Source organism: Triticum aestivum, chromosome 6A (assembly GCF_018294505.1).
Source record: "Triticum aestivum cultivar Chinese Spring chromosome 6A, IWGSC CS RefSeq v2.1, whole genome shotgun sequence".
NCBI classification, from domain to species: domain Eukaryota; kingdom Viridiplantae; phylum Streptophyta; class Magnoliopsida; order Poales; family Poaceae; genus Triticum; species Triticum aestivum.
In genome coordinates, this window is record NC_057809.1 from 494,402,177 (window position 1) to 494,417,513 (window position 15,337).

At 46.2% G+C, this 15,337-nt stretch overlaps 1 protein-coding gene across 1 annotated transcript; it reads left to right on the plus strand.

The window, feature by feature from the left end:
- Positions 1-876: 876 nt before the first annotated feature.
- On the plus strand, positions 877-4,387 carry LOC123128071 (uncharacterized). The gene is made up of 6 exons (XM_044547984.1): positions 877-1,107; positions 1,495-1,634; positions 2,238-2,746; positions 2,845-3,018; positions 3,313-3,451; positions 3,959-4,387. Exons 1-6 carry the CDS (start codon positions 1,033-1,035, stop codon positions 3,999-4,001), a joined length of 1,080 nt encoding a protein of 359 aa, XP_044403919.1. The 5' UTR covers positions 877-1,032; the 3' UTR covers positions 4,002-4,387.
- The last annotated feature ends 10,950 nt before the right edge of the window (positions 4,388-15,337 follow it).

A 15,337-nucleotide genomic window follows, 5' to 3' on the forward strand; every position in this document is an offset into this window, starting at 1 on the left:
GATGGGCATTTTAGAAGGGCATTTCAGGTTCATTGAAAAATTATTTTAGTAACCCTAGTTGGTTTCAGGGGGAACTGGGGTTCTGTCATCCCCATTTCAAGTTTCTGATGAATGAGTAAACATGATGCAACACTCTAATGCATGACTAGCTAGGGTGTGACACTATGGCATTTAAGGCACATGTTATATTATAGTTCGCAAACAGACGCACACCCTCCCCGCCAGTCCAGCCCATCTACATTTTTTCTTCTACTTTTAAACACCAAGAAAGCACGCGCGAGTGCTACGACTCGAACACACCTCTGTCTCAAGTGCTAGCTACAGTAGCCAACTAGGCAACACACCCGAATGTGTTTAGTTACTTCTGTTCATTTCTTTCTTTTTCTTTCTTTTAAATGCATGAACCTTTTCTTATCAAAACTGATGAACTTTTCAAATCGATGTTGTTTTTCAAATGTGATGATTTTTTTTCAAATTTGTGATTTTTTTATAAACCATGAACATTTTTTAATTTGATAAATTTTTATTGAAGTTTCATGATTTTTTTTCAAAAATGATAAACTTTTTTCCAATCAATGATTTTTTTTCAAAAGCGATGAAATTTTTATAAAATCAATGAACTTTTTTCAAATATGTGTACCTTTTTCAAATTTTAAGTTTTATATACTTTTTTTGAATTTTTTAGCTTCATTTTTTTACAAAGGCAAAGCAGTCAACGGTTGAGCTGACGAGCGACCAGCCTTTGTTGGTCCAGGCCGAGGAAGCTTTCGCGTGAGCGCCGCAATATAGAGACCTCCCGTTCGACCGGGCCGTTTCGCTACGGGACTTGATGGGCTCTACTTGCGCCTCGTTTTTGTCTCAAAAGAAAAAAGAACTTGCGCCTCGTAGGCGGAATGGACGGTTCGTCGACTTGTGACGGCGGCGGGTTTTACTGGAGCGGAGGCGCATTTCCTTTTCGTCCTCTTCGCTCGTGGGAAGGCGCAGCAGGTCAGAGGAGGAAGCCGTGAGCGTGACAAGTTGGCGAGAGAGGAGATGGGGAAGGGCGGCGAGCTGTGGGACGACTCGGCGCTGGTGGACGCCTTCGACCACGCCGTCGCCACCTACAAGGTATGCGCCCTCGCCCCCCTTTGATCCTCTGGCCCTTTCCGGATTTGGTACCCCGTCGCCGCCGCTAGGGTTTAGGGTTTAGGGAGCTTATTCGCGGTCCGGGCTGGAGCATCTGGAGTAGGTCCGCGCGTTGGTTTGGTGGCTGGGGTTGGGGTCGGATGGATTGCTCTGTCGAATTTCTTCGCCGCTGTGCAGTAGTATGAGTACAGCATAACTGTACATGATAGATTTACTAGTTTTCAGTGCGTTTCTCTCTGGTTAGATGAATAGCTCGATTAAGTTTCCCCCTTTACTTGTTATGTGGAAGAACGCAGGGGTTCTCCCACATTTATGCGAATAGTTGGACTGCTCGTTTGCATTGTGCTAATTCATTGTGGTGGCTTGTAGGCAATGCATGGCAAGAACAACCAAGGTGCTCCATCCGAGAAACAAGAGTCAGAAGATGTAGCTGCCGCTGCCGATTCCGCTGCCGCGTACACTGCCGCTGCTGTTGCAGAAGAACCTGTCTCTACTGAAGTGGCAGATGAGTAAGTAGACTGATGCTTGTGGCTTCAGATAATATCTTGTCCTGTTTTACTGGCATGACAGTGGTTATCCTATGCAAAGATAGCAATTCTATAAGTTACTCAGCTTGTTTATGGAAACTAGAAAGGACGGTGCTATGTTCCTCTGTCTAACTGTCTTTCTCTGAATGTTTCGTTTAGAACTTGACTTTTATTAGTGGGAAGAGTTTAAGTGTGGGATTCATGTTATGGAACCGTCAACCAGTTCTACATGTGTGGTTAGAATTAACGATTTAAGCTAGTACTAATGCTGGTTGAACCTGTCGCTGGAGTTTTACTGGTACTATTTCTGGCTACATATCTAGTGATTCCTTGCTAAATTCTCCAGTCTGTTGTTCAACCTGTGAAATGCGCACTGTGAATCTATTTCAGCTAAGTGAGAACTTCAAACTTCAAATTTTCCTTTTGCTTTAAAATGTATCAAGTGGTGTAATGGCCTAATGCTTACCTGTTTATTTTACCTGAACTTGTTTTATCCTTTCCATTCACATTTGTCAATAATTTACACAATTTTAAATTCTTGTTTTATTGTCCTAGAATTGATGAAGTATTGCTTTGTTTGTAAAGGCAAACAGAGAAAAATGACAGCTGCACTAACTTACCCATTGGTCCAGTGGAGACACCACAGCAGCCCTGTGAAGAAAGAAAGACCGATAAGCAAGCTCCTCTTCGAGAAACAAATCTGGGCAAAGAGACAAATATCTCTGAATCTAAGACATGCTTCTCAGATGTCACCAATACTGAGGGAAAGGATAGCTCAAACCAGCAGACAGAGGACTATAATGAATTACTCAGGAAGTACTATGAACTTGAGGTGCAAAGCCAGAAAGTTCTTGAGCAATTACATCAGACAAATTATTGGAATTATCAAACCCCTGAACAATCTTCAGCATACCAACAGCAGCAAGTTCCTGCTTACATTGTCACAGCACCAGACCCAAACTCTTCAACCACTCAAACCTCATGCTGCTCCTTGAATGCTCCCATGGTTTCAATCTCCTGCTGTTCAACTGGGCAACAAAGTGGCGATTCCTCTGGTATGCTACCTAATGGAGGCTGCAGCGTATCGTTCACTTGTAAGTGCCTAGTTTGGTTAACCCTATATTCTTGTTTTCTTTGCCTATTACAGAGCTTTTAACCCTGTTCCTATCGCTATGGACTACATGATTTGCAGGTGATCATTGCCCTGGAGCAAGCACCACATATCCTACTGGTGCAGCCTTCACGCAGCTACCAACTAAGGTATCTAGTGGCGATGATCAAGTTGCTAAGGCTGCTATGATGACTGCTGAAGGTGCCATGAATTTCATGAGAAATACAATATCTGGAAGTGCTGCCTCCTTTCCAAGTAAGCATTTTCCCTCGTATGAATGGTTGGTAGTTCTACTACTGTGCTTGTTCTGTGGATATCTTAAAGTTCTGTCTTAAAAGAATGCAATAGCTAGTTTCTCCTCTAGCACTCCCAATTTCCACTTTTCAACTGTATATCTGATTGGTAGGACATTTTGTGCATGTTTCTTCAATGTAAAGGCTGACATTTAATTTCGTGAATGTTCATCAACTTGAGATCATAACATGCTAATACGTTTCATAGCACATATATATTTAATTTATCTCACCAGACACCTCTTCTCTTGATTAGACATAGGAAATGAAGGTGGAATTGGAAAGGAGAATAACACAACTTTGGGCATGAACCTGAATTTAGACACCACAGGAGCAGACAGTGATCTTGCTGTCGTACTGAATGCATGGTATACAGCAGGGTTTTACACTGGCAGGTAACCCTTGACCTCTCAATCCATAGTCCTCAGATTGCAAAGCAGCAATTTACTTTGTGGTTGTCTACATTTACTTTGTGATTCTCTTTTACTTCCTCCGTTCCTAAATATAAGCCCCTTTAGAGATTTCAATACGGACTACATACGGAGCAAAATGAGTGAATCTACACTCTAAAATATGTCTATATGCATCCGTATGTAGTCCACATTGAAATCTCTAAAAAGGCTTATATTTAGAAACGGAGGAAGTAGCACTTAGTTATTCTCCTTCCATAATGCATTGAAACACGTGGCTCGCTCTGTTGGCTTAGCACATATTGTATTGGGTTCCAACTAACAAGAGCTGAATTAAGTGAAGAACTTTCATGCTTGTACTTCACAGTTTTTCTTGCACCTGCAACTCAACCAATTGTCTTTAGTTCTTGTACACTTGAGTTGTCATCTCCGCAGTGGCTCATGCCATTTTGCCCCATGTTTTCTCATTAATCTCAAGTCTTTTTTTCTCAGGTACCTCATGCAGCAATCGATGAAAAATCCCCGAGAAAATTGAGTGCCAAAAGCCATATAGAGGCTCACCAAGGATCCCTTTCACTTCGGGAAGAACTGAAATATGCACTCAAATTATGATGGAACTGAACATGCTGATGGAGTTCTGCAACCACTGTTTTATGCCAGCCAGCACTTTTTCAAGCAAGTATTAGGGTATGCTTACATATGAATTATGAATTTGCTGTGACTTGCAGTAAATGCTTGTCTGGATAGTTAAGGATTGGCTCAACCCCTTCAGATTGGCAGGAATTGTTGCCTGTCTATTCAACTAAGTTCCAAGTGGGTAAAGATGACGTATTCATGACCGTGTCGCCCAAATTTGTGAAATTCAGTACTACCCAGTATGAATATATATTAGCTGAATCCACTTCTCCAATTTTATGAAAATCGTAATGTGTAAACTACTTTCTTCAGGTAGCCATTTGTGCCATGTGCATAGCTTTCCTCAGCGCCTGCACCTGGCAGCTTCCAATCTTGACAGTTGGCCGCAGAAGTCAGCCAAATTCGACAAGAAAAGTTTTGGCTTTGACGATCTGTCCATGTAATGTGGCGGTCGCAGGACGGCACCTTTGGAATGTCGTGACTTGTGTTCTTGTATGACCTGCCACCCCACGAGGCACGGGAGAAAAATATAGAATTATGTATATCCCGGTGAGAAGCAAACCCACCCCCAACTCGAACGCACATAAAACAACAACGCGCGTAAGAGCATCTACAGTCGTGGTCATCTAATTTTGGGCCCCTATATGGCCGTGGGTGCTTCCGTAGGAGGTGACCGGGCAAACCGCATTTCTCACGCTCCACAACCACATCCCTCATATGTCCTACCACAAATTCATATAAACCCATGCAAATGACGTACCTACATAGATCAACATATAAACATAGCAATTCGGCATTGAGAACATATACATAGATCAACATATAAACATAGCAATTCGGCATTGAGAACATATAAACACAATCTGATCCGACATAGATACAACATAGAAACCTAACGCAATCCGAGTAGATCCAGAAAGGCATGCTACCGGAGTTCATCACCTAACTTAGATACTAATTAAAACTAAGAGATGGCGCAATCAGATTTACCACTTGTCGGACGCTTCCCCTTGCGGTCTCGGCGGTTGTCCTTGGTGTATGCATTGTTGGCATCGGGAGCATCGTTGTCTGAGGGGAGTGGAAAGGACGAGATGATGATGCCCGCCATGCGGTTCTGCTCTGCCGCGAGCTGTGTGGCTCTCTTCGCCGCCGTCACCCGTTGTATCGCCGGCCGCTAGGACTCCTCGAGCCCCATGCGGAGCGCCGCCGCATTTTGTGGCGACGGCGGTCTCCGTGGATGTGTAGGAGCGGTAGATGCCGTCGTGGAGGGCGTTGTCGTCGTCGTTTGCGTGGGACGCGTCTCCGACGCAGATCTGCAAGATTCACACATGGAGCGGCTGGCAACCGTCGCCTTTGCTGCCTGCTTCCTCGTGCGCCGATACGTGCGCCCCTCTGACTCCGGCTGCCTTTCAGCCAACATGAGCACTCAGCGGCACCTCAGAGGAGCAGGTGCTGGCAGTGTTGGGTGCCACCTGGCAGGGAACGGTGGGGACCGCATCAGGCGGTCCAGGGGCACCGTGGAGCTACAGCTGCACACCGAGCCCACCAGCGATGCCGCGGAAGAGGAGCTTCCGCCTCGGTCCATCCATGAGCGACGGAGCGCAAGCTCCTCCTCCTCGTGCGCCGATGAGCTAGAGGACTCCGCGGCGAGCTCCCAATGGATGGAGTCAGAGTAGAAGTCTCTGTCGGCCATGATGAGACGGTCGAGGAGCGGAGAGGTTGAGCGACTGTGGTTTGACTAGGGTTTGCTCGTCCGTCTTATGATATTTGTGGGGGCAGAAGTGCAGTCGGTGTGAGCCACAGTGGGTTGGGTTGACGTGGTGGACATGCTCAGGCCTCCCCATATCCGCCTCAGATTTGGGATTGATATGAGGGGTGCCGGACAACCCGGGCATTTGGGACCGGTTTGAGGAGCCCTGTTGGGTCGGTTTTTTCACTAGTTAGTGATCGGGCCGTCCGCTCGGACGTATAAGGAGGGATGGGGTGTTGGGCCGGCCGGCTATAGATGCTCTAAGAGTCTATCCTATACTAACCAATAAAGTCGTTTCTGGACCAATGACAGACACTTCTGAAGAGCAACAACTCCAAAGACCCCTCCTTGCAGATGCAACAACCATCCTTGAGTGCCTAAAAGAGTTGGAAGGTGTGTAGCGGGACTTACACAACCCTGAGAAATTCATTGTCTTGGACTCACCTACGACGGCGTACATAGCGCCCTTTAGCACAATCCAGTACATTGACGAGCACCAAAGAAACGCAACATAGAACCTCCAAGAAGTGTCTACAAAATGATGCTCCCGACAAAGGAACGAAGTCGTGTACACTGTCATTGCCAATCCACATCCAAACCTATGATTTCGCCCCGAGACAACAAACCAAGTGAGTGAGATCAAGATACCGACACACCACAACGACACCTCCAATGAGGGGAATGACACCCATGGGCGTCGTCGCCACTAGCTGTTGGAAAACGTAGTAGAAGACAAAACAATCACCCTACTAACACCCAGGAACAATATGAAGATGCATATCGGGTTTGGATCAACGATCGTTACTGACTCTGGAGTGCAGGGGAAGTAGACGAGTCAGTGCAGATCGAACTTGGAGTCCCTCGAACATCGATGACGATCCCGCGAACCGCCCTCGAAGGGAAGACCGAAAGCACAGCCTCTCTACTTGGTTGCAAGCGTATGGTCTTCACGATCCGGCAGCGCTTCGCCGTCCAGAGCTAATCGTCGCTGAAGAATTAGAGGGAGGAGATTAGAACCACATGGGGCTTCTAATTATGAGGATTAGAGGTGGCTAAGGCTAGCTCTAATTAGTCAACTAGGACCAACTAGAAGTAGAACTTGATCAACTAGAGGAGGCTCCAAAACTTGTGTTGCATAGGGTGGAAATCCTCTAGTATATATAGGTTTAGGGGAAAGGAGGGGGGTCACAAAGGGGGAAAGAAATCCCCTCCCCTTGCACCTACCAAGGGGGGAAGGAGGAGTCCTTCCCCCACTAGGATTCGGCCTCCCCGCAGGGGAAAGGGGGGCGCCTCCCCTATTGGGCCCTTGTGGCCCAATTCCTTCTCCACCTATTGGCCTTATTAGGCCCACTGATATTAAATTAAATATATATTTGTTCCAAACATTTTTAGACCATTATATATAATTTAACATTCCTGAAAACATTTTCCACCTACATATATTAATCGGTAATACCCTATATTACCCAATATTCACCGAAACCCTTCAGGTGACCCCGAAACGTTTCCGGAACCTCTAGGAGCTATTCCCGACATTAATGAAACAATTCCACAAATATATTCTCATTACTCCTGTCCCACTAACACTCAGCAGATCGTGATTAGCTTAAGTTTGTGCCCCCGTAGGTTCGGTAAATCTTAGACATGAACAAAACCCGTTCGTTCAATGACCGATAGCGGAACCGTGGACATCCATATCGGTCCCTATGATTACACGCATGATATTCGAGTGAACCTTTGGTTATCATGTGATGTTCCCTTTGCTTCACGATACTTTACAAAACCCGGTGTGCATCGGTATCATTCCGAGTCATCACCATGCTCACTATACTGTTGTTCCCTTTACCAGTTTTGTTCTTGTTTCTCGTTGGCGTGTTCTGACATCCCCGTGATGTAGTCACCTGTGTATGGCCAGAAGATGATGGATGTGTCACACCGAGAGGGACCTAAGAATATCTCTCCATCGTCGAAGGAGCAAATCCCACTCTCGAGCTATCCGGTCACTTGTCAAACTTTCCGGCGAGCCTGAAAGTTGTCATTATGATCACCATGTTACAGATGACGTTTGAGTAACCCCAAAGTCCACCATCTGGTAGGAAGTGACACTCTCATGGTCCGAGGGACTAAAAACACATGCTAACACTCTGTGTTATAACAAATGATTTCAAACGATATAACCCCAAAGTATGATAGACAAGTTTGGGTCGATTCAATATGATCATTCTTCTAAAGCCATACCATCAATGTTGTTTTAGCACTATCGTTACACTTAACGATATCCTAAGATTCAGAAAACGTGATCACCAACAACACTTGAGCCAGTCTTAGAGGCGAGACTAGGAACTTGTTGTTTACCATTTATCATTTCACACGTGCATATGAGTTTTCCACCGAATAACATATTCCAGGATCATAGCAGTTATATCATGAAATATAAACTCTTAATTATGAATAATGGAAATAAAATAATACAATATTATTACATCTAGGGCATATTCCAACAGTCTCCCACTTGCACTAGAGCCAATAATCTAGTTTACATAGTCTCTTTAACACCTATGGCTATCCGGTGTTGCTCATGCTTTGCTTGTGGTAGAGCCTTTATTATCGGGTCTGACACATTAAAATTCGTGTGAACATTGAGGACCTTCACAAAACCCTTCTCGACATACTGTTGGATAATGTGATACTTGCGCTTGATATGTCTGGTCTTCATGTAGGATCTTGGTTCCTTTGCTTGAGCAATGACACCACTATTATCACAATAGAGTGCCATTGGGTTCATCGCACTTGGGACCATACCAACTTCTTCAAGAAACTTGTTGATCCAAACTGCCTCCTTTGAAGCTTCTGAAGCCACGATGTATTTTGCTTCCGTCGTAGAATCCGCAACAGTGTTTTGTTTGAAACTTGCTACTTCTTGAGCTTCCATTGGTTTTTTCCTTGAAGAGGAAAGGGTGATGCAGCAAATTAGAGATAAGTATTTCCCTTAGTTAAGAACCAAGGTATCAATCCAGTAGGAGGAACACAAAAGTCTCCAATGATAGCACCTACACAAACAAACAAATACTTGCACCCAACGCGATAAAGGGGTTGTCAATCCCTCACGGTTACTTGCAAGGATGAGATCTGATAAACATGGGTATAAAAAATAAATAAAAGTGCAAAATAAAGTAAAGGTAAATAAATTGCAGCAATGTATTTTTGGGTTTTTGGATTTATAGATCTGGAAATAATATGATAAAAGATAGACCTGGGGGCCATAGTTTTCACTAGAGGCTTCTCTCTTGAAAGAACACATAAGATGGGTAAACAAATTACTGTTGAGAAATTGCTAGAAAAGCGCAAAATTATGACGATATCTAAGGTAATGATCTGAATATAAGCATTGATGTCTACTATGCAACTTTATCCTTGTAGACATTGTTGGGCCTCCAAGTGTAGAGTTTTGTAGGACAGCAGCAAATTTCCCTCAAGTGGATGACCTAAGATTTATCAATCCGTGGGAGATGTAGGATGAAGATGGTCTCTCTCAAATAATCCTGCTACCAAATAACAAAGAGTCTCTTGTGTCCCCAACACACTCAATACAATGGTAAATTGTATAGGTGCACCGGTTCGACGAAGAGATGGTGATACAAGTGCAATATGGATGGTAGATATAGGTTTTTGTAATCTGAAAATATAAAAACAGCAAGGTAGCAAGTGATAAAAGTGAGCGAATACGGTATTGCAATGCTTCGAAACAAGGCCTAGGGTTCATACCTTCACTAGTACAAGTTCTCTCAACAATATAACATAATTAGATCATATAATAATCCCTCAACATGCAACGAAGAGTCACTCCAAAGTCACTAATAGCGGAGAGCAAACGAAGAGATTATTGTAGGGTACGAAACCACCTCAAAGTTATTCTTTCTGATCGATCTATTGGGCTATTCCTATAAGTGTCACAAACAACCCTAGAGTTCATACTAAAATGACACCTTATGACACACATCAACCAAAACCCTAATGTCACCTAGATACTCCAATGTCACCACAAGTATCCGCGGGTTTGATTATACGATATGCATCACACAATCTCAGATTCATCTATTCAAACCAACACAAAGAACTTCAAAGAGTGCCCCAAAGTTTCTACCGGAGAGTCAAGACAAAATCGTGTGCCAATCCTTATGCATAAGTTCACAAAGGTCACAGAACCCGCAAGTTGATCACCAAAACATACATCAAGTAGATCACGTGAATATCCCATTGTCACCACAGATAAGAACATGCAAGACATACATCAAGTGTACTCAAGTCCTTAAAGACTCAATCGATAAGATAACTTCAAAGAGAAAACTCAATCCACTACAAGAAGGTAGAGGGGGAGAAACATCATAAGATCCAACTATAATAGCAAAGCTCGCGGTACATCAAGATCGTGCCAAATCAAGAACACGAGAGAGAGAGAGAGAGAGAGAGAGAGAGATCAAACACATAGCTACTGGGTGTCGGAATAGGGCCCCGATTGGTTTTTGGTGGCTACAGAGGCTTGCGGTGGCGGAACTCCCCATCTTGGTTCTGTTATGGAGGTTTGGGGATATATAAGAGGTGTTGGCGTCGAGAACAAGTGAGGAGAGTCCACGAGGGGCCCACAAGATTGGGGGGCGCGCCCTAGGGGGGCCGCGCGCCCCCACCCTTGTGGTGGCCTCAGGACTCCTCTGGTACATCTCCGGTACTCCGTGGGCTTCTTTTGGTCCATAAATAATTGTCGTAAAGTTTGAGGTCAATTGGACTCCGTTTGATATTCCTTTTCTGCGAAACTCAAAAACAACGAAAAAGCACAAACTGGCACCGGGCTCTAGGTTAATAGGTTAGTCCCAAAAATCATATAAAATAACATATAAAACATCCAAGATAGATAATATAATAGCATGGAAAATCAAAAATTATAGATACGTTGGAGACGTATCAAGCATCCCCAAGCTTAATTGCTGCTCGTCCTCAAGTAGGTAAATGATAAAAATAGAATTTTTGATGTGGAATGCTACCTAACATATTTATCCATGTAATTTTCTTTACTGTGGCATGAATGTTCAGATCCACAAGATTCAATACAAAAGTTTAATACTGACATAAAATAAATGATACTTCAAGCATACTAATAAAGCAATCATGTCTTCTCAAAATAACAAGGCCAAAGAAAGTTATCCCTACAAAATCATATAGTCTGGCTATGGTCCATCTTCATCACACAAAATATTCAAATTATGCACAACCCTGATGACAAGCCAAGCAATTGTTTCATACTTTTGATGTTCTCAAAACTTTTCAACTTTCACGCAATACATGAGCGTGAGCCATGGACATAGCACTATAGGTGGAATTGAAGGTGGTTGTGGAGAAGACAAAATAAGGAGATAGCTCACATCAACTAGGCATATCAACGGGCTATGGAGATGCCCATCAATAGATATCGATATGAGTGAGTAGGGATTGCCATGCAACGGATGCACTAGAGCTATAAGTTTATGAAAGCTCAAAAAGAAACTAAGTGGGGGTGCATCCAACTTGCTTGCTCACAAAGACCTAGGGAAATTTGAGGAAGCCCATCATTGGAATATACAAGCCAAGTTCTATAATGAAAAATTCCCACTAGTATATGGAAGTGACAACATAGGAGACTCTCTATCATGAAGATCATGGTGCTACTTTGAAGCACAAGTGTGGTAAAAGGATAGTAGCATTGCCCCTTCTCTCTTTTCCTCTCATTTTTTTTGTTTTTTTGGCCTTCTATTTTTTTAGCCTTTTTTCCTCACATGGGACAATGCTCTAATAATGTCGTGGTGGGCGCACGACAGATGCCAAGGGATGGCTAAAGAGAGGAGGAGGCTGGAGGGCACCGGCAGGCTCCAGAGGCGAGGTCGGCATGAGTGAGCGAGGAACGCAAGACATACCCAGGTTCAGGGCTCTCCGGAGAGATAACACCCCTAGTCCTGCCGAGTGTGGTTTATACGTAACAGTACAGAGTTGCTCCTTGAGATGTATGGAGGAAGAAGGAAGGCATGCCAAGGCTTAGGCTGCTCCCTCTCCTGGTGTATGTAAGTGGTCTGATCGAGTGTTCTCATGTGTGAGTTGCTTGCCCTCATGTGATAACCCACAAGTATAGGGGATCGCAATAATTTTCGAGGGTAGAGTATTCAACCCAAATTTATAGATTTGACACAAGGGGAGCCAAAGAATATTTGAAGGTATTAGCAGCTGAGTTGTCAATTCAACTAAACCTGGAGATTAATTATCTACAGCAAAGTGATCAGTAGCACGGTTGTATGATAGTTTTGATAATGGTAGCATCAGCAATAGTAAAGTAACGGTGATAGCAATAGTTTTGTAGCAAGTGTAACAATGATGATAGCAGTAGTAACTTAGCAGAAACAATATAGGATAAATTCGTAGGCATTGGATCGGTGACTTGTTGGATAATATTCATCATGAGACAGTTATAACCTAGGGCGATACGGCACTAGCTCCAGTTCATCGATATAATGTAGGCATGTATTCCGTAAATAGTCATACATGCTTTATTAAAAGAACTTGCATGACATCTTTTGTCCTACCCTCCTGTGGCAGCGGGGTCCATATTGGAAACTAAGGGATATGAAGGCCTCCTTTTAATATAGAACCAGAACAAAGCATTAACACATAGTGAATACATGAACTCCTCAAACTACGGTAATCACTGGAAGAAGTCCCGGTTATTGTCACTCCGAGGTTACCAGATCATAACATGTAGTAGGTGACTATAACTTGCAATATTGGATCTAGAACATGAATATAATGGTGATAACATAAACGGTTCAGATCTGAAATCATGGCACCCGGACCCAAAGTGACAAGCATTAAGCATGGCAAAGTCATAGTAACATCAATCTAAGAACATAGTGGATACTAGGGATCAAGCCCTAACAAAACTAACTCGATTACATGATGAATCTTATCCAACTCCTCACCGACCAGTGAGCCTACGAAGGAATTACTCACTCCCGGTGGGGAGCATCATGGAATTGGCGATGGAGAAGGGTTGGTGGTGACGAAGAATGAAGGCCCCCCTCTCCGGAGCCCCAAACGGACTCGAGATCTGCCCTCCCGAGGAAGAACTGGGCTTGGCGGCGGCTCCGTCTCGTGAATCATGATAATTCTTTCTCCTTTATTTTTTTCCTCCGAAAATAGGATTTTATAGTGTTGGTTTCAGGGTCTGCGGGGCCACCAGGTGGCAACAACCCACCTGGGCGCGCTTGGTGAGGGGGGCACACCCTGGTGGGTTGTGCCCACCCAGGTGCCCCCTTCAGTAGGTCTTGGCTCCAGAAATTCTTATATATTATATAAAAATTCCACACAAAGTTTCATCCATTCCGAGAACTTTTATTTCTATACAAAAACAACACCATGGTAGTTCTGCTGAAAACAGCGTCAGTCCGGGGTTAGTTTCATTCAAATCATGCAAATTAGAGTCCAAAACAAGAGAAAAAGCATTAGGAAAAGTAGATACGTTGGAGACGTATCAGCATGCATGAGGGCTCCTAGGAGTTTTATAGGTCAACCCCCAGGGGTACAATGGTGATGTTACAAGGCCATGGGGTCGGGTTGTCATTGTCCGGGAAGCCAGAGCTGGGACCCGCCGGTTGTCAGGGCTCGCCAGGTTCTCTGGGTGCGGGCCCCATGCGTCGAGGGGCACCGTTTGCCATCTTGTCGATCATCACAGAGTGGCCGGGTTGAGTCCGCTACAGTGGCACACCGTTAGGTCACCGCTTGCTAGCGTCAGCAGTGACGACGGGTGCACTGTAGCCACGCTGGCCCTGGTCAGCAGGAAGGTGGGGCACTGTTGCCATGCCTCGGCTGACCAAAGGTGTTGGTGGGGCACTGTTGCCTCGCTCACCCTTGAATGGAGACTCGTCCCATCGTACGGCTAGGATGGGACGGGAGATGGCCCGTGGTTGGGTTAAGGAACATGCCAAAGGGGGAGTTGGCTTGTTAGAGAAGTCTTGATATGCCGGGTTCGGCCGTCCTGCGCCAGCCGTTGGGGCTGGGTTGAGCAGTTCGGCCGGGTCATGGAGCTTGGCCGGGTTGAGCAACCTGGCCAAGCGCGAGCTGGATTGAGGGGCGTTGCTGGCCCCGATGTTTTCGAAAAGGATCCGGGTCCCGTTGCCTGTCCGGGCTTCATCCCCCGACAGTAGTCCCCGAAGCTGTGAAGGGCCGCCGTCTTCGAGTGGGGGGGCCTTCGTAGCCCCCCCGAGGAGGCGAAGTTGTGACCGCCGAGTCCGGCAACACCCACTGTGTGTCGACTTCCGGAAGCCGGATCGCAGCATCCCGGTGCGGGCGGGAAACCAAGGAGTCCGTCGAATCTTGAGGCAATCTTTTGGGCTCTACACGGGCACCACGTGGCGCTCGGGAGCCGGCGGGGCCTGACAGGCCACACGCGTGATGGGGTACGGCGACGGGCGGGGGCCCGCCACTACATGCCCTTGGCCCACGTGCGTGGATTTATTGCGGCGTCCGCGAGTCGGTTTCCGTTCTCGAGGCAGTTATTGCGTGTGTACGTGCGCACTTATTGCGTGGAAGTGGGAGGGGTGAGCGCAAACGATCCCACTTCCCCATGTTTCAAACCGTGGCTTATAAATTGGGAGGAGGGGGCGGTGGAAATCATTCTCGCTCGTGCTCCCCTGTCTCTTCGTCCTCCCTCTGCTTCATGTGACCGCCACGTGCTGCGACTCCCGCGGCCTCGAGCAGAGCTCCACCTCCACTCTTCTCTTTTCTTCCTCCGCTCCATCTTCCCGATGGCACTCCCTTCGGCCTCGTGGATGGGCTCGTCCATCACTGCAGAGGACATCACATACCTCCTCTCCACCAGGGGCTTGCCGGGGGAGACGGAGGTCGCCGTGCGCCTGCCGGAGGGTGAGCGGGAGCCGCGGCCGGAGGGGAAGGAGCGCGTGGTCTTCTACCCGCACTTCAAGCGCGTGGTTGGCCTTCCTGCGAGTCGTTTCTTCCGCACCTTCCTAGAGTTCTTTGGGCTCCAGACCCATCATCTTGGCGCGGGCGCCATCTTGCAGCTCTCCGGCTTCGTCACCCTCTACGAGGGGTACCTGGGGGTCGAGCCCACGATCAATCTCTAGGTGAGCTTCTTTGCCTTGAAGCAGTAGGGCCCGAAGGCCGGGGAGATGTCCTCCTACGGGGCCGCTGTCATCTACAAGCGATCGGGCGGGGGCTTCCCCAAGATGCCGCTGGATGATTCTGCCAAGAAGTGGTAGAACTCTTTCTTCTACGTCCGCAACCTTGGCGCGGATCACATCAACCTGCCGCCCTTCGTCGATGCGCCGCCGTGGGCGAAGCGGAACTAGAACTACTTCCCCTGGAATCCATCGCAGGAGGTGCTCAACCTATGCCAGCGCGTGTCAGAGATGAGGGAGCGAGAGGGGCTCATCGGCACTGACCTTATCGCC

Bases quoted from the DNA above. Each gene is read 5' to 3' on its own strand.
- LOC123128071 (XM_044547984.1), top strand. From the start codon at position 1,033: ATGGGGAAGGGCGGCGAGCTGTGGGACGACTCGGCGCTGGTGGACGCC. The intron at 2,747-2,844 runs GTAAGTGCCTAG...CATGATTTGCAG, and splicing joins CTGCAGCGTATCGTTCACTT to GTGATCATTGCCCTGGAGCA. The intron at 3,019-3,312 runs GTAAGCATTTTC...TCTCTTGATTAG, and splicing joins AAGTGCTGCCTCCTTTCCAA to ACATAGGAAATGAAGGTGGA.